The following is a 19,082-nucleotide window of genomic DNA, read 5'->3' on the forward strand; positions in this document are numbered from 1 at the left end:
AAAAAATGTGACGCATCTCAAGTTAGCAACCATTTGGAAAATCCCCAAACGACCGCACCACCACACTAACCAGAGAAAAGGATACAGAAGGGAAAGGGGGGGGCGGGGGGGAGAGAGAGAGAGAGAGAAATGGCGATGGGCACATGTGCAGCTACTAATGATGGGTGAGGTGCTGGTATGAAGGACACGCGGGCTGGCGCTATGCCCCTTCTTCATGCACACGAGCGCCGTGAAGAGTCATCGGAGCGGTGGGGTCTAGTGGAAGTGGAAATTGAAGAAACAATTGAAAATATTTTTTAAAGATGTATTTGGTTTGGGTTGGATGGCGTGGGTGTTTAGGGTAAATTAATTTAACTTATAATATTAAAAATTTAGGCTTTTACATGATTTTTAAACATATAACTTTCAAATCTGATTTTTGAATTGGGAATTAAAATACCATGGCTAAATGTAATTTCGGCTAAACAAAATTCTATACAATCCATTTAAGAAAATAATATGAAGTCAAGAACAATCGAAAATTAGAATGTTCAGATTCAATAATCAAAATATTAATCTAATTCTCGCTTTGTATAAAGTGCATTTCAAGAATCAAAATCGTCAATATAAACATGAATCTTATTCTCTTTCTCTAGAAGTACTTTTTGAATATTCAAACTTAAAACTTTAATCTTAGTTCTTAATCATTCGAACTTATAGTATTACACATTTACTCCACATGTTTTAGGGCAAGGAAAAAAAAAAAAAAGAACGTTATACGTATTTAAAAATAAAATAAAAAATCATGGTAACTATTATATTAGTACAACGTGATAAACACTCACGCACTTTTAAGACACATTCCTTGTGTAACATTAATAAAATGAAACTCGAATATGGATATGCCCTATCACAGGGGGCTGCGGTGTCCAAAGGCTCTGTCCATTTAGCATTTTTGTTGCCACCTATTTTGGAACACAATTTTATCATTGCCACTTATCTTGAACTCATAATAGCCTTTGACAAGTTGTCATCTATAAAGCTTGTCTAGAGCCGATCATCTTAACATTGTAGACATGTATCTATCAACCTTGTGGGGTATAAGAAAACATTCCGCCTTGAAACCTCGAGAGGAAAGATTTTTTTATCGCCGCAATTGTACTAGGACAGCTTGACCTTCGAACATGCTTGGCGAAGCTCAACTTTTCTTTTTAAATCTCATCAAACATACTTTTTATTCACTCATTTCTTGAGATTCACAGCTTATAAGCCCTTAAAAGCTTTGTCAAACGTCCACTAAAACGTTTAAAGAAGTTGAAGACCCACAAAGAGAATATAACCATGCCAAAATGTTTACAAGGTCAAGAGTTGCAACTGCCTCAAATTATGTCCTGTGGACCATGCCAAGTCTTCCTAGGTTATTCTAGTCCCCACTTGCCAGACCAAACAACTTGATCCCTAAAATAAGCCAATTATTCAATACATAAGCACCAGCTTGACTTCTGCTAGCGACCTTACCAGCAGCCAATGGCAGAATATAAACGTCAACCCTGCTCGGCCACCACCACTAGCCGCTGCTGCCACTCATCGTCTGCTAGTGAACGGCAAACTTTCTTGATAACATCAACAACCTGCGCTAGAGTACCGTTTTGATTCATTTCACATCCATCAACCTGGCACTCTCAAGAGAGAGACTAGAACATGACACTAACAACATGGAACAACTAACATTCAAAACAAAGTAACCAACCATACACAAGAAAATGCAGCAGTGGTTAAACATTTATTGATTAACGGTCCACTTTCGATATTTATGTGGGGGGGGGGGGGGGGCATTTTGGCAATGGATCTATGAACTATAAAAAAATTAAGTACAATAAATCTGCAACTAGACTCTAAATTTAGCAAATATTGTCGTTTTAATTTATATAGTACATAGCGAGACTAGACACGGACCTCATCGGAAGTTTACAATGCAACAATTGAAGGAAGTTCCGGTTCCACCTCAGATTCTCCTTCAGACCCATCCGCAGATGCCTGTAACGCAAAATAAACATCCATGCAATACTGTAGGAAGAGAGTTATAACAAAACAGGAAATACGGAAAAATATTGAGATGTCCAAAGTTTTGCATGATTACCATACCTCTGAATCCTTTAACTTGTGTTTTGAAAGATAGCGGTCCAGTGCCCCCTTACCATAAAGGATTTTAGCCCCGCAACCACGTTTCTCAGATCCAATGGATTCCATATCTACTAGAACAGCATCTATTATATCATCTCCTGTTCTAACATCAGGAATCTGCAAGAGAGAGATTCATATTCACCATCAAAAGGAAGAAAGCGAGAGGGGTAGGGAAGATGAAAATAAAATAAAAGAGGCGCTCAATATTTGATTATCTCGCAAGATGATGTTCGACTGCCAAACTGGTTACCCTATAATTCTCCATCATGACTTCCACAGTAGATCTCCTTGACATGAACTCAACTTCATAGTATGACATTCATATATACGTAAGCTTCTCAAATCATTAATCCTTCCCATTGTTACGAAAAAATGACTAATTATTAATTTATTACGATACTAGATGTAAATTTTCACAAACCAATAATAAATCCTATTTTTTCCCCTCGTGTCTGAAGCTGAAAAGAAAATTGAAGTTGGTTCTCTACAAGCCAAATTCATCCATTTGCAAAAAAATTCAACTACCAACTTATATATTACTTGACATTATTTTAAATTTTACCTGCTTATCTAGAATAGATTTAACCTCACGCTTGATCCACTTGCCACATGTGTTGAGTATCGTACTAAAACAGTTTGACAGATAGCAGATGGCGATCAGAATTCCTAATGGAACCAAAAAAATTAATTCCTAACTCTTGTGAATCATAACCCATTTCTGTTCAGACACATGATACGGCTGGTTCATGGAGATGCATGACAAATGCTCCAGACATCCGTTTGTGACCTTTATCTCTAAGTCCAACCAGTAAATAATATTCTAGAGACGGCATTGTCTAAAATTCCTGACTTTTTATAAAATTCGAAGAGGAATACAAACCTCATACATAGCATCAATCAAAACATTCTCTAGCATAGATCGCAAACCCCGAGCTCCTGTATTCTTGGTTATTGCTTTTCTAGCAATCAATCTCAATGCATCTTCAGTGAAACGAAGCTTCACCTGAGAAATGAGACCATTATTGAAAATTATCCATGTGATGCATTACTTTTTACTATAAAAAGACACACTATTGGAGGTCATTAATCCTCTCCCCTAACTACCCAAATTACATATCCACCCCACCCCTCCAAAAAAAAAAAAAAAAAAAAAAAGAAGAAGAAGGGAATGAAGAAGAAGAAAAGAAGAACACCCGAGCTCAACATGGGAAGGGAGATAAATTAAATGAATTCTTTCTCTAAATAGAACCAAAGTCCAGCGGAGAGAGGAATGTGAAAACTTACGTCATTCATTTGGAACATCTTCTTATACTGCTTCCCTAAAGCGTTTTTAGGCTCCATTAAAACCTGTAAAGTAAAATAACAATAATATTTCATGCTGCACGAGCCATAAGAAAAATTTTATATCTATTCTGGTTATCATCTCTCAATGGCCAAGGAAATCAACATTGTTATCATCATAACCTTCAAGTCGAGAAGGTAATAGCATTAAAGGAAAACTTGATTGTTGAATACAGCAAATAAACACAGATTTTGCAGATAAAATTGATACCTGAATAAGTTGATCTTCAGTAAGTGCTTCCAAATTAACAAGGATGGGAAATCGTCCAACGAACTCAGGTATTAGGCCGTATGCAATTAGATCACTACTTTCAACCTGCAAAACATGATAATTCTAACAGAGTGACAATTATGCTTTCATGAGGTTAATCGTCATATTATTAAAAATGGAATACGCACAAATATGCTAGTAACAACATGATTTCAGCTTGTCACACTCTCTTGCAGAAATACTCCAAAGTTATTCTATCATGCAGTTAGTCTCCAGTGTACATGAAAATACTGCTCTCCACACACATGCAAGAAAGGACATTAAGCTGCTATGAGGCTCACGGTTTCTAGTAAAGATGATGCCACAGCAGCACTTGTAACGTGGCCTGTCCTTATGTTTGCCCGTACAGGTGCACCAAAACCAATAGAAGAATCATGACGCCTGAAAAGTGAAGTTTAGTAATTTATATTCTGTAATAGATACCAAAGTTAACTCGACAAAAGAATAGTTTAGAATATTAGATTTATAAGTACCTTTCTGAGATCGTTTTTTCCAAATCAATAAAGGCACCACCACATATAAAGAGAATGTCTTTTGTATCAATCTGCGGAAACATAAAATCAATATGTAATGAAACATTAGGATGCATAGACCATGTATGGCTTTGTACAAAGTATGAGGAGTCAATGAGAAGCCAACATCCAGATTAATCTTGAAACAGCAGAATGGACGTGCAGACATACATAGACCAATACATGCGACAAACTATAACAACGATAAGAATGAGTAGATCAAAGAAGTAACTAATTAAAAATGATCAAAGAATCATAAAAGATGCTGGATACTATAGTTCAGTGTCAACAGAAAAGGGGATGCAATGCTCTGAGTTTACTCCCACCCCCAACCCCACCCCCACACGCACCATAAAAAATCCCACAAACACACTGTACAAGTTCACCATTCTTTATATCATCCCTAAAAATCATACCCCACCAATATCAGCACTAGCTGCTTTCAGCAATAAGCATTATGTGACTAATCCCCGTCATTGACGTGAGAACAGATCATCCAATACCTGAATATTGTCACCCCTAGGATGCTTCCTAGCTCCTTTCTCTGGGACATTGACCACCTGGAAAAGAACGGTTCACTGATCAATGTACAATGAAGAAAAAAATTCTAAAAATTTGTTGATGAAGACAAGTAGCCCCACTAGACATTTTATTTTGGTAAATCATAACATCCATTGCTGGATTTTCATACAACTCTTACTAACCTCATGGGAAGAACAGCAGAACTAATATTGATGTGTAAGTATGGGGCAATGTGGAGACCAATATTTTTTGATTGGCACAAAATATAGAAATATAGTAATATGCAAAGTTGCAGTTTTCAAGAAGGTAAAAGTGAAGCAAAGCACTTACAGTCCCCTCGAGCATTTTCAACAATGCTTGCTGGACACCTTCTCCCGACACATCTCTACTGATATTGAGGCTCTCAGACTGCAGATACAGAATGGAATGAGTTGGACCATTAACATAAATGATTTTGAGACACTCTGTGTGTGTGTTGACATATATTTTCTTTACGAAAGTATGCTTGAGAAAACCTTTTTCGTGATTTTGTCAACTTCGTCAATATAAACTATGCCTTGCTGTGCAGCTGCAATATTATAGTCAGCAACCTGACATGAAATAAGGCCAGAATCACTAACTGGAATATATATGTAAAATATAATTAGCCTAAATAGCTTAGAATCCTACTATGACACTGGAAGTCATCATGAAAACAGAAGCAGCAATTTTATCCCATGAAAAATTTAGACTAAACAAAATAATCCTGCACACAGAGAATATATCAACTTTTCATCTCATTTTTTCTACGAGTTGGACATTTACCTCGCTGTCATGCACCAGGCTATGTTAGCAAAAATATGAAAAATTCAAATACAGATTTCACATATAATCAGTAAAGGCAAAATTTAGACCACAAAATTGATCCCTGCAAATTTAAGAACCTAACTTGTCCTTTATTCTATAGGATAATGAGAAAGCAAAATCCAAAATATCAAACGGTGGTATAAAGTTGTTTAGAAAAGCCAACAGACAATGAGAAAACAAGAAGCAGGAGACCAGATAATAAGCAAGCAAAAAGGAAAAATATTTATCAAAAGATCACCCCTGACCCAGAAAATGAATGACCAAATAATAAAGCAGCAAAGAAAATTGGGGAGAATAAAAACACAGCTGACGGGAACTTAACAGGGAAAAGATCGTCACAATAAACACTGATTCCACTTACATCGAGTAAACTACATGGAGCTTACCGTAAGTAGCTTATATAAAATGGATTCCACATCTTCCCCAACATATCCTGCCTGCAAAAACGATATACATCTTTATCAGAATAGAAATAATGCATTTTTGCATCTTTTTAAGGAAGCTCAACACAAAACTTGGTGAAATATAATCAAACTGTCAGATGATTATGTGCCTCTAACTTGTACAGAGAAAAACTGAGCAAACCTTGTTCACATAAATTTGCAACAATAATGTCATGAAAATCAATAGGAGAGATGCTATGATTTGGGTATTGAGGGCCACATGCACAGCATAATGCTACAGTTAGTTCATAGGAAATCAGAAATACATCCTCCTCCTCCAAATAGAATGATAAATTAACAACGTGCCTGAGTAAGTGTAGTAGCATCGGCAATGACAAAGGGAACATTCACCAGCCGCGCCAAAGTTTTGGCAAGTAGCGTCTTCCCTGTCCTTAATGAAACATTCAAAGAAGACAAGTGAAAAAGTAATATTGGAAGACTAAAGAGAGAACATTTAAAAATCAATAAATAACAGCTGCTGACTCCTCCTTTTGACAAGTCATATATCTGTTGTCTTAAAAAACCACCAAAAATATTAAAATTAAAGCCAATATCAAACAGAATAATGATAAAATGAGAAGAGTTTCATTTCAAGTACAATTATTTCTAATGGTATCAAGCTATTCCAAACCGCTATTAGACAATATAACGTCTCAAAATTTTATGCCTCCATATCACTGGAAAACTCTATAAAAATTTTAGCCATTATACTGTATAATATACAAGAGGTGAAATCCGTCACACTCGAGAAGAGAACAGAAATATTATTAAGATCACCTGAGCCTGTTGGTCCCATTAGTAGAATGTTACTTTTCTCAAGTTCTACTGTCTCGTTATCAGTTCCATCCACTTTCACACTATCTGTACTCCCTGCAGACCTAACTTCCAAGTATAACACTAACATTAGACACTTTCATATCAAGGTCAACAGAGTAGCAGCAGAAAATGAAGGCAAATATAAACATATGTCAATAATAATTTACCCAAGATCCATTAAAGTAATTTCCGAAACTCAAAATTCGGATAATAATTTGGTACAATTGAAGCTAAGTGTTAGAAGTCCATATGAACTGATAACTCCATCAAATGTTATTCAAAGCCTACCTGGTATACTGCATGATAACTGCAGAAGTGTAAATAATGTGAAACTGAAGGTCATAAGTTATTACCTTTGAGCCGAATCATTATATATCCTCTTGTAATGATTATAAACTGCTACAGAAAGGACCTGCAATCAGTAAATTCAATTTAACCACAATGACAATATCATTTTAGATAAACACATAGTAAAACCTTCAATATAAGGCATAAGAATCTAAAAAAAGAAGAAGTTGTTTATCCTTCAACTCATCGCAACTAAAAACTCCGAAAATAACCAACCAAATCATCATTAAACTGAAAAAGATGACCTTTTTAGCTCTATCCTGGCCTATCACAAATTTATCCAGCCCCTTACAGATTTCTTTAGGAGTTGGAAAATTCAGGCCAAAATTGGATCCAACCCAGCACTCATCCTTGGAGCCCGACCCAAACCCACCACCAGAGCCCGTACTTGGTCCAGCCCCTTCACTCATCTGAATAAATTTAACTTCCGAGCGCACTACAGTTCCATCCGTTCCAGGAGGCTGCCTGACCTCAGGCGGGTCCCCTTGGGAGCTAAAGTTGTCAACTTTCCTCTTAATCCTAAAAGAAGTCGGAAAATTCCTCCGGCCACTATCGACATATTCGCCGCGCAGAGAGATGGGCTTGAATGGTGTGAAATTAAAGGGAGAGCCTGAGATGAAATTATAATTATTCAAATAATTATCAAGTCCCGTTCTGGCACTCCGTTGGAAAAGGGTAGTCCGACCCGCGTGGATATGGTTCTGAATGTAATTTCTGAGCTGCGAGGAAGCAAACGAAGCAGTATCTCGCGATGATTTCGACCTTAAAACAGCAGCCATGGCAGCATAAAAAAATAAATTTTAATTTTAAAAAATGGATTTTTGACGTTTAGAGTGATAATAGAGATGAGTTTGGGGAAAAAAGTGAAAATTTAAGTGAATTGCGATAAGATTTTAAAGATTTAAGGAACTTTCCAAGAATTTAGACAGTAACGCGAAGAAAACGGTGTAAAAAAAGGATTTTTAGAGTATATTGATAATTCGAATATGGGTTTGGGATTCAACGAAACTGAGATTTAAGGATTTATTTTTTCCGGGAAATATTTGGGGGGAAGGAAAGGAAAGGGTTAAACTCAGATAAAATATCAGTAAAACGATGTCGTAAAGACTTTGGAGACTTCTTCGTGACAGTAACTGGTTTGGAAGTTCTGAGGAAGGAAAGATGACTCAAAATATCCAATGCCTGCCTGCCTACCTATAAGAAAATGAAATAAAACACGCCAACATATCTAGACAAGATGTTATTTATTTACAATCAATCGCCTTGATGAGATAAAGCTTTACAAACATCGAGAAATAGAAGATTCAACTTATTGTCAAAATTTTGTTCAGTCACAAGTTCAAAAGGGAATTATGTATTTTTATATACAAAAAAGACCCCACGAAATGTTTAATAGTGAAATTTCACTCGCAAACAAACTAATGCCATAAGATTCGACTAATCCAAATGGATATTAAAGCCCGAATTCACAATATAGACGAAGCAAATTTTGGACACGCATCGGAGTATACAATAATGATAAACAATAGATGTACTATGTTGAAGCCTCTATGAATAGTGATATTAGTAAAATGCAGAAGAAGATAACAAACTTCCAACCACATTAGCAGGAAGAACGCAAGAAGGCAAGAAAATTTTTCAAACAGTGAGCACAGGAGAACAAATTTTTCGCAATTGGGGAGAGAATGAAACACAACGACATGAGAAAGAGAAACACCCAAGCCAACGCCAATGAAATGACATCGTTTCATATAAAAATCAGGATGACAGCACAAATACAACGTTGTATTCGTCTTCCAAGGACCAAAAATGAGTAAAGAATGGGAAAGTTTAAGCCTCTTATATCATTAGAGGATTTGTAATGAAATCTTGCAAAAATCACTGATTTGATACCTAGTCTCAATATGATGACAACATCACACTATAGAGCCGCATGACAATTCAAACGAGCAAATGGAGTGAAAACTTCAAACTATTCCAATTGACACATATTCATGCATAGTACATATACGATTGAAATTGATCTCCCGCCTCCATTGGGCAGGATAAAAGCTTCACACTGCTGATGTAGCAAGATATCAGGCCTACATATATGATAGGTATTACTACATTCAATTGTAAAACTCAAGGTCACTACTCTCAAGCTATGTTTTCATTCATTTGTATGCCAGAACCTCAGCCTCTTATAGCAGGTTTGAAGCATAAAAAATGAAGCTCGATTTCTAGAAGAGGAAATATGAAAACAAGTTATAACGGAACTGAATTTTGTAGGGAAAATGTTCTTAAACAACTAGATACAGCAGAAACTTCACAACATGATGCATTACAATAAGCTTACACAGAACTGACCTACTGACATTTCTATCTATAATGCTATGATAAAGCATATATGTCTACCAAAATGTAACGTTTCTAGTTTGTATGGGGCACCATGTGCTTAAACATATGTACAAAGGTTAAAACCTAAACATACTTCAGAAAAATACGAGTTTGAACAGGACAACAAAGGTTTATCGGAGGAGTGAAAAACTTTCTGAATTCTGCGGATCATAAATGGCGATCTCAATCCTCTGAATCAATAATAAATTCCTCCGTATCTCCAGTTCTGTTCCTAGAGAGCCTTCACACTTCAACAGCTTGCCCCAGGTGTCACCCTTCTGTGCTAAGTGGACCACATGAGAATTCTATTCATCAGCTTTCCTATGAAGAATGTGCAGCATTAGCAACAAGTACAGAATCATTCAAGACTAAATCGAAAAAGAATGCAAAAGAGAACATATCGAAGAGTACAAGAAATTTTACTTAAGTTTAGACGTCAGATTTCTAGCTTCAGTCGTGGCAGCACTTGCAGCAAAAATAGCCAGCTTCTTCACCTGTAGCAAATATAATTTTGATCATGAAAAACCTAAAGTACATCGATCATGGCCGTCATAGCCAAACGGAAGATAAAAAATTTTATCATTCGATTCGAGTGCTTTTTCCTTAGCCCGGAAGTTTCATATAAAAGACTACATGCTACAAGCATGTTTGGTAGGGATAACACGATAGACAATATCAAGGAAGAAAAAAGAGCTAAAATCTTGTTCATTATACTGTCAAGTCATGTCTAGTACACTGTACTAAACACAAAATGAATATCGATAAAAGCCGTCAAATATCAATACTGAATTTCATGTTTGCATTGTGAGATTCACAGTAATAATATTGTTTAAAGATAGAATTTTACCTCCGGTTGATCTTGGTTAGATATATGATTTTGAGGAAGTAAACGTAACTCCTTTGTCAATTTGATACACTCTTGAACATTCTCAGGGGATACAAACTCAACAGTGACTTTCATACGAGACTGATGAACAAGGTAACTTTATTTAACCATTACGTCATTATAAGAGGAGAGAAGGTGATAGCAAAATAATCCGACGTGCATATGTTATTCAATAAGGATATTTTACAAAAGGTTTACCTGTCTGTTTCGCACTTGATGTGGGCATCCAGCGGGAATGAACACGGCCTCACCAAGGTATTGCTCAAACGTCTAAGGTTCAACTCCTGATAGGAAGGAAATAAAATATTCTGGTAAAATTTCTTCGTGTAATTTCATAATAAACATGATTAAGCAAAAAAATGAATCTTACCGAACTCCTCCTTCGACTGTTTCTTGTGCTTCTCATTTAGATAAAAAGTCTGGTCATGAATAGGATGAACAACCTAAAGCAGAAGCTATGTGGTAAGACAAAATTGCCCCCGGGGCACATCTCCAAGTAGTAAAAGGGGAGGGTGGAGAAATTCAGCTTTGCTTAAGGCTGCTGCGTCAAGAGTTCAAATCCTGAAATATGGATTTGGCCCTTGGGTAAGTGCAAGTGTACAAGTAGCCTTTCACCCTGTACCCTTGGAGGCATAACCTGCGATTTACCTCCCTCACGATACTCCAGGGCAGGGGTGGTGGGAGACCCTTAAGGTTAGGGTTTAACCTTTTTTATGTGGTAAGACAAAATCGAGTCTTCTTACTACAATAGATATTTGAAAACCAATAAGTACTCACAAAATCTGAAGTAGACGTTTTAAAACGGTTAAAGTCTTTACAATTCTTTTGCAAGTATTCCGTCAATTAGGCACCCTGTACCCTTGGAGGCATAACCTGCGATGTTTCTTGTGCACCTCATTTAGATAAAAAGGCTGTGGGAGACCCTTAAGGTTAGGGTTTAACCTTTTTTATGTGGTAAGACAAAATCGAGTCTTCTTACTACAATAGATATTTGAAAACCAATAAGTACTCACAAAATCTGAAGTAGACGTTTTAAAACGGTTAAAGTCTTTACAATTCTTTTGCAAGTATTCCGTCAATTAGGGCACATCCTGCCTACGAAAAATGTCCCAAACAGCACCTCTAAGTACAGTCTTGGGATAGTCTTCGACACTTCGAAGAGAATCATTGGGCATGGTCAAATCTCAAACTCAGATTCCCTTCTCGTGTTAGCATTACTTTTTATTCTCAGTAAGGTAGTCATCGTCTCCGTAGTATGCGTCAATATGTTCACCTGAAACACATACTCGTTAAAATATCTTTTCTGAGGAATTATTAGTGCTTTTTGGTAAGGACTATAGACAGTATTAAATTAGAAAAAATCCTTAGTTTTCTCTTTATGCTCTTTGGTCTCGTCCAGCACTGCCACGTCAAACATATTCTAAATGGTATTTTGGCTGGTGAGGCAAATGCACAAGAAGCAAACTAATCTAATATTGACAAAGGGAAAAATTAAATGATAATGCTGTCAAAGGAATCAAAAACCAACCTGTGATAGATACAAATTAAAAGTAAGTTGGGATTCTATATATGGCACACAAAGACAAATTGAAAAAACCTTGATAACTACATCAAAGATTAGACTGCATCGACAAATAGAAAAATGAACCAAAATGGAGCATATTGGGATAGTGAGAACAAAAAATAATACTACTCTAAGCCTCAGAGATAATGACACGTTAATGAGTATCGGAAAAGACAAACTAATGTCCTTAAATAAGACTGGCCAATGACTATTATTTTTTATCAGGTCATCTAGGAATCGTTTATTTGGAAAGAAAATGCAATAAGCATATGTAGAAAAGGTAACATATTATTTGCCCATCAGAAGTGTACAGTTAAAAGCAGTAATGTCGTGTTTGGTAAGTTTGATTAAGCATTACCCATCAGTAAATAAAATTCGAAATTTTGTCACTGTGGTTTAACACCAGTGATAAAACATGAGAGTTATTGGATCTTTGATATTGATAAAAGACGAGAAAAACACCAAAATTCTGATTTTATATACAATTAAAGCAACATCAAATACGAAATTTTCCTTAAAAGTGACCACTCCCTATCACTGGAAATATCAATCATTACTTTTGTGGGAAAATCCAAACCAATGAGTCCAATAAATGTGACAGTAAATAAGAGCAGCAATGTTAGTACAAGCTTACCACATCAGAAATGTCACAGTGTAAGTTGGTAACTGAATCGCCTACACCAAGTTCTTCTAAAGATCCATAGGCAATATAAGTTATAGGTCCCAAGTCAGGTTTTAAGGCACCCTCGGGAAGCTTGGTAGCAAGATTCAAGAGACCAGATTTAGGATGGGTGTAATCACTGAAGGGAAGCAAGGCCATGAATTCAGAGACATGCCTTGATAAACATTCTTCAAATAAACTTGTAGGTGGCCAGTCCTTCAACTTCAGCATTTCAGGCCAACCATTTATATGTTTACGGCCCTCTAAGTAGCCCCTAAAGAACTGATCAATATTAATCTCAACCTGTAACATGGAAGAAATGTTAATATAATAACTATAGTTTCTCGTCCAGTGATTTAAACTGCCTGCATCTAATGGTAATTGCCAACAAGCTTTCAATTTATTCTCAAGGACAATAACAACAATCTAGCCTCATCCCCGATAAACATGGGGTCAGCTAGAAGATTCCTTTTTTTTTTTTTTTCTTTTTTTTGGGCAAACCACCTAAGAATTACCTATTCTACTACAATCCAATTAATTCTGAAGTCCATAAAAATTAATTGATTCGACGAGAATCTTTCATGTGTAGAACTTGGTCAATCAACAGTTGAATTGAACTTACTTAGGAACTCAATAACCGTCCTCTTTTATAAGGGAAGAAACCTCGATCAGACAAGTCCATGGTTTTCTACATTAAATTCCAAATATTGCATTTAATACATCGTTAATAACAATGCAGTGTGATTCCCCTTATAAATGATCGCAAGAATGCGTCGAAGGAACAGCGGTGGCAACTGGATAAAACTCACGTGCACCAAACACAAACAAACAGAGGAAAATGCATGTAACAAATAACTACAAATAAAACTCAACACTTACCTCACTCCAATTGATGCAGTCTATAGCCTTCACACAGTAATTCCGTGCTTCTAATTTTTTGCTCGCATGTTTGAGGGCCCTCCACAGCACCAATGGCCCCCAACTATGACCCGAGGCCTTTTCCATTGCGTTTCTAACAATGACAGTTTCACCACTCTTCCAGTGCATTTGAAAATGTTCAAAATCCGAATCTCCTGGATCAATAGCATTAGGACAGTACAGAAAGTTATCTTGACTGTCGTCCCTGCATGCTGCTTGTCTTACTTCTGAATTAACAAGGCACAACATACATTTTTGAGAAAATTCTATGTGCATTGACTGGTAACCAGATGTAAGGTCCTTCACCTGCCTCATTAATTTTTCCACCCAATTTGCATCAAAAATGCGTCTGAGCACTAGATCCTCAGAACCACAACCTCCATGCTCTTTGGGAGGACATCGTATGCTGCCATTAATCTTCGCTTCCCATTTAGGGAAAACAAAAGACATGTCATGTACATGGCCATTTACTTGATCCTGACTCGTTTCAACAGATGCATGAAGAGTTTTTGGCACAATACCTCCAGGCTGAATACCTTTTCTGAGCTCAGAACAACAATCAAGGCAGAGATCATAAAAACAATGTGGATTCTGGCAGCTTCTGTGGAAATTGACAACGAATGTCTTGCAATTGTCACTGTTAATAAGAAGATTGCAATATTGAGATTTGTGGAATCATAAACTACAGTAAAAAAAGGAAGAAATGGTATCTCGAGATTGTAGAACCATTCTGCAACATAAAAAGTCTAAAGAAAAATTACAAAAGAACACCCATAAGTATACTGAGTATTAAGCCAAATATTGAAAAGAACGATGCTCGGGATAGAAATCACAAGTTGAAACCACCATGAGCACAGTGAAAAAATGCAAAATTAAAATGAGAATCTTAAAAAATAGAACATAAATTCAATGACCAATTTAAAGAATGTCTTGGAACTCCACAGATTCTGAGTAATGCAGAAAAATGTTAACAAAAGAAAAAGATAAAGCGTTTAGAATAATGGAATATTGACATTTAGGTCTAGTTTAGTCCAGCTACTTCAACGTGTAATTTCCACTTTTTGAAACACTTGAAACCTTTTTGAAACCACAGTCAAAAACCTCATTACCAGATGGCTGTGCTTAAAAGCTTCAAAAATTAGTCAAACCCCGAAAACAGAAAATCCATAGTGATTTCTGCTCGATCATAGCCTCAATTCAAGAGATAAGAAGAAATAATTAAGTCACAGCTGGCGAACATACCAGTATATCTGATCATCTTCCTCAAGTACTGCAACCAGTATATCATCCTCAGTAAAATGAACACCTTAAAATAATATAGCCACAAAGGCATTATCAAACATTCTGAGTAATATATGTCAACAAGAAGAAAAACAAAACCGACATTAGTATGGTACCATGTATGCAGGCTTCAATGTCTAACTCAGACCTCTGCTCTTGTTGTATATGCCTCAGGACAGGTAGAACGTTAACTAGCAAATATAGGGACCTTTCCAGTCTGACACTATGACCGGTTTCTTGGCAGCACCCCTAGAAAAACCCAAAAACGTCTATAAATACGGAAACACCACAGTGGATGCATGATGAATAACGTATAACAATTATAGTATAAGTTAGATCATGATACCTTTTCGAGTACTTTAAGGGAATTTTTGCAATTGCAATTCCCACAGCAAAATGGGCATGCTCTCAAAACTTCCTCCTTCGTCCTCTCGGGATACCTTGTTCATTATACAAATATCAAAAATGTATCCAGATATTTACCAACCAGCTCATAAATATAATTACATCAACCACATAGATTAGCATTAGTATATTCCATGAAACTTCTTAAAGAAATTTGAGGCGCGTAATAGGTTAAGTTTCTTCAATTTCCAACCTCAAAATCTATGACACCAGTGATCATTCATGAAAAATATATATTTTTTATTTAGTCAGTGAAAAGAACCAGTAAGTCTCTTTACCACTTTGCAATGCACTCATAACAGTAGCGTTTCGACTTGCATTTTGAACAGATGACAACATCAACATTGTCACTTTTCAGGCATTGGTGACACATTGACCCCTGGTGATCCTTCTGTAACTCTGTTTGGTGGCATCCTGTAAGAAAAATATTAAGTTAAAAACATTGTTGACATATTAACCACTAGTTTCCCTTAACTTATGAATGGCAATAATGTGGGAGATTCTTTCCTATTTGCTCTCGTAAGATAGCGCTTTCAACGAAAACACTAATCTTGGATCAAGCAAGAGTGAACCAAGACTTTGGTTCGTATATCAACCAACACAAGTCATCTGTACAAAGGTGTATATGTAAAGAGCCATTAGAGGCTTTCCGTATTTTAATCCGATGGTAGAAGATTTTCAGTTGACACAGTACGTAGCACACCTTTTAGCACTAAAAGATAGAATTTGCCCCAAAAAATTATCTAAGCTAAGGGATAACCATTCCAATTTCCAAAGAGTGACAACAGCTGTTGTGCTAATGGGAGCAATCTCTTCTATACCTTCCATATTGAACCACTCCAAAAGACCACAAATAAGTCTTTGCTGTGATAAAAAAAATTAAGATGGCAATGATCGATGTCGAGGAACATCAACAACATGTGGAACGAAGTTGGACGAGATAATGGACTAAAAACAGAAGCAATTTCAGAAACGATATGATTCGTAACAAAACTGTGTATGTTGAGCTCCGAAATCCAACCACTTGGATACCATCTGAGGCTGTCTCAACCAATATCTGAGATTCTACTAACAAGTACTCGATACCAGCGCTTGAAAAGAACATATAAAAACCTGTAAATCATAACCATATTCGAGAGGCAGCAATAATCAAACTTCACTATAGCCAGAAATTTCCCGGAATACCCTCAGAAAACCCAATTTCTCTCCAGCTCCACCTCCACCTTGCAGAACCCAATTTCTTTCCAACTCCACCTCCACCTTACAGAGCCCATCACAGAAACAGAATTGGGGGTCATTACGGATAAGAAAAATTCTGGAATCCGTGTTCTCATACAATCGTGTGGAATCTCAAAATCAAGAAAAATAAAAACAAATTCTGGAATCAGTGTTCGCATCCAATCACGAGAAATCCGTGTTCGCTTTGTACTCAATTTAATTAAGAATTAAACATATAGAAATCAAATATTGTGGTTTTATTATTAAAGTAACCTGAATCTATGCAGTCACCGCCTCGTAGATTTCTTCTTCTTGGTCGGTTGAATTGATAAGAGACGCCTTCCTGGTCGGTCAATTTCTTCTTCCTGCTTCGGTTGAATGGATGAGAGAGACGTCTTCCTGGTTGAGAATCGATGAGAGAGAGGTAGTGATTTGTGCGTGGGTGGGTAGAGATGAGAGAGAGAGATATTCACGTTGTTGGTTACCTAGAACTTTTGGAAGGGTTAAATTCCATGGAAAATAAAATTCACCTTCCCCCAAGGAAAATATTTTCCTTGTTTTCAAGGAAAATGTGGTCACGTGACCAAAACAAGGAAAATATTTTCCTTGGAATAAATTATCAATCAAAAAAGACAAAAGTAGGAAATTAGGCCCATTTTCCATGGAAAATGTGTGCAATCAAACGCATCCTTATAGTGCCCAAAATGGTATGGTCTAACAATCTTCAATATTCAGAAAACTTAAGAAACTATAAACAACCAAACAAGCTAAAAACAGGTTAAAAAATAAAGACAGAGAACGCAATATACAAGGCAACACTGTGGTTTGACGTACTCCAATTCATTTGAAGTATCCATATGGTGTGTGCCATCAACTTATTGGGACAGGTGAAGATCACTTTGATCCCATGCATTTCCCAGCAATAAATCAGCCCAAATTTATATCATTTTGGAACATCATAATACTTTTTACTAAACAATCCTATAACCCCACACAGACTTTATCTCGTCCTTGAAAATGTGTCTTATTCTGAATGAGTCGATGACTATTGAATCCGTTGATACTCGTTAGATCCTCCGCAGTAATTGCTAAAAGTAGCACCAATGATGGTGGGCCATCGCAAGCTTAAGTCTATTGTGTTGTTTATTATCCTGATTTGGATTGTATAACTAAGGCAACAGTTGGCAACCATTATTATAGTCTGAACTTGGTAACTAAGACGATAATAGATTAATGTTAGTTATTCTAAACCGTTGACATCCATATGTCCTTAGCCTTTACGTTATTGAATGTTAATTAATACACAAAAACACTAAACTAGGATCAAATAAGAGTAAAAAGATAAGAAACTCACCGACATTCCCGCAATCGATGGGCTGTTTCCTCGCCCATGCATGCAAATTCGTTATCTTCCGCAATGTGGGTCCTTTGAGGTTTCTCCATCTTCTGAGAATCCTCAAATTTGAGAACATTAAACCTTTCAGAAGACATCTGAAATTCGCTAGAACCAACCAGCTGCGTATTTTTCTTAAGCCCCTTTGGCCTGGTACACCCTTTCTTGTCAGAAGGCGTCCTATTTTTTGAACCCTTGAGTCGCCCTCTTCCACCCTTTGATTGAAGTAATCTGCCACCACCATCATATTTCTTAATAGTCCCATCTCCCTCGTTATCGTCTGCACATTCTTTGCCTAAGACTCTCCCAATATTGTCGGACGATGTATGAGTTTCTCCAGATTTATCTTGTTTCCTGCCAGAGGCATCAACCCAACCGTACCTAAGATTTGCCCCTTTCCTCTGACTCCAACAGTCCTTACTTCATCCTCACTGTCTTCATCATTGCCCACATGCATTACCTCAATTTCATCCCCAGCAACCACACCCACTTGTCCTTCACTTTCTCTGCCCTCAATTGCCTTCTTTTTCTTGCCTCGTGCCGCTTCCCGCCACCACCCACATCCCTATTTACAGAAACGGCTTTAGAATTCCCTCCACCTCCGGTTTCTTGATTTTTCTTGTGCTGGAGTTTCCTCATTTTGCTCCTCTCGTACAAACGATTTCGTGGCTCTGGCAGAGAGCCTTGCCAGGAACAGCTTCTGACTTGCACCTCCATGTCCCTCTGGACCCAGTCCTACGGCACTGCTTCTTATGATCAACACCTTCAACGCCAACGCCACCATCAGAGCCACCGGCACCACTAGTCCCTGCTTCCATTATTTCCCAATTCTTTATTGTTACCGTTTCGGGAGGTTAGTCGCTACCAATTAAAAGGGATCAGCCGATTATGTAAAGCTAACAATTAAAAGGGATCAGCCGATTGTGTTGAGACAAAGTTTCAAAAAGGAGTGTTTTTTATTGGCGATGACTTTACAATTGAAAATTAAAAATAAAGTGCCTCCAAGAGGTTCAAGTACACGAGTTATTGAAAAAAGTGTTTAAATCTAAGCTAAGGAAATTAAAATTACATGTTCTCTGTTCGAGAGTTTTTGATTCGATCATTTGCTCTATGTT

The 19,082-nt window shown here is 36.9% G+C and overlaps 2 protein-coding genes across 13 annotated transcripts; both read right to left on the bottom strand.

Moving 5' to 3' along the window:
• Positions 1-740: 740 nt before the first annotated feature.
• LOC111367705 (CLP protease regulatory subunit CLPX1, mitochondrial-like) lies at positions 741-8,448 on the bottom strand. 10 transcript variants are annotated; one of them, XM_022988713.1, is made up of 16 exons: positions 7,508-8,448; positions 7,268-7,326; positions 6,876-6,976; positions 6,405-6,484; positions 6,042-6,092; positions 5,325-5,399; positions 5,140-5,217; positions 4,791-4,847; positions 4,249-4,319; positions 4,057-4,156; positions 3,716-3,820; positions 3,448-3,510; positions 3,044-3,166; positions 2,125-2,280; positions 1,936-2,046; positions 741-1,615 (listed from the first exon to the last, which is right to left on the bottom strand). In XM_022988713.1, the coding sequence occupies exons 1-15, from the start codon at positions 8,039-8,041 to the stop codon at positions 1,948-1,950; spliced, it is 1,752 nt and encodes a 583-aa protein (XP_022844481.1). In that variant the 5' UTR covers positions 8,042-8,448; the 3' UTR covers positions 741-1,615; positions 1,936-1,947. The 10 variants fall into 10 exon arrangements, with proteins under 10 accessions (XP_022844481.1, XP_022844480.1, XP_022844482.1 ...); XM_022988712.1 differs by having other exon boundaries at positions 741-1,610; positions 7,508-8,447; XM_022988714.1 differs by having other exon boundaries at positions 741-1,610; positions 1,936-2,016; positions 7,508-8,446.
• Positions 8,449-9,520: 1,072 nt separating this feature from the next.
• On the bottom strand, positions 9,521-18,432 carry LOC111367707 (lysine-specific demethylase JMJ25-like). 3 transcript variants are annotated; one of them, XM_022988724.1, is made up of 12 exons: positions 17,929-18,432; positions 15,635-15,770; positions 15,298-15,391; positions 15,068-15,200; positions 14,913-14,976; positions 13,632-14,307; positions 12,726-13,055; positions 10,898-10,970; positions 10,726-10,811; positions 10,489-10,608; positions 10,065-10,135; positions 9,521-9,962 (listed from the first exon to the last, which is right to left on the bottom strand). In XM_022988724.1, exons 1-9 carry the CDS (start codon positions 18,230-18,232, stop codon positions 10,798-10,800), a joined length of 1,824 nt encoding a protein of 607 aa, XP_022844492.1. In that variant the 5' UTR covers positions 18,233-18,432; the 3' UTR covers positions 9,521-9,962; positions 10,065-10,135; positions 10,489-10,608; positions 10,726-10,797. The 3 variants fall into 3 exon arrangements, with proteins under 3 accessions (XP_022844492.1, XP_022844493.1, XP_022844491.1); XM_022988725.1 differs by lacking the exon at positions 10,489-10,608; XM_022988723.1 differs by lacking the exons at positions 9,521-9,962; positions 10,065-10,135; positions 10,489-10,608; positions 10,726-10,811; positions 10,898-10,970 and adding an exon at positions 11,476-11,800.
• Between the last annotated feature and the right edge of the window lie 650 nt (positions 18,433-19,082).

This window comes from Olea europaea, chromosome 18 (genome assembly GCF_002742605.1).
Source record: "Olea europaea var. sylvestris chromosome 18, O_europaea_v1, whole genome shotgun sequence".
NCBI classification, from domain to species: Eukaryota; Viridiplantae; Streptophyta; class Magnoliopsida; order Lamiales; family Oleaceae; genus Olea; species Olea europaea.

Coding starts and splice junctions, on each gene's coding strand:
- LOC111367705 (XM_022988713.1), bottom strand. CDS start 8,041: ATGGCTGCTGTTTTAAGGTCGAAATCATCGCGAGATACTGCTTCGTTT. Junction 7,327..7,507: donor GCCAGGATAGAGCTAAAAAG/GTCATCTTTTTC, acceptor TACTGATTGCAG/GTCCTTTCTGTAGCAGTTTA. Junction 6,485..6,875: donor AATGGGACCAACAGGCTCAG/GTGATCTTAATA, acceptor CATTAAGGACAG/GGAAGACGCTACTTGCCAAA.
- LOC111367707 (XM_022988723.1), bottom strand. CDS start 18,232: ATGGGACTATTAAGAAATATGATGGTGGTGGCAGATTACTTCAATCAA. Junction 15,392..15,634: donor TATGAGTGCATTGCAAAGTG/GTAAAGAGACTT, acceptor ATAATGAACAAG/GTATCCCGAGAGGACGAAGG. Junction 11,801..12,725: donor ACTGTGACATTTCTGATGTG/GTAAGCTTGTAC, acceptor TATGTGTTTCAG/GTGAACATATTGACGCATAC.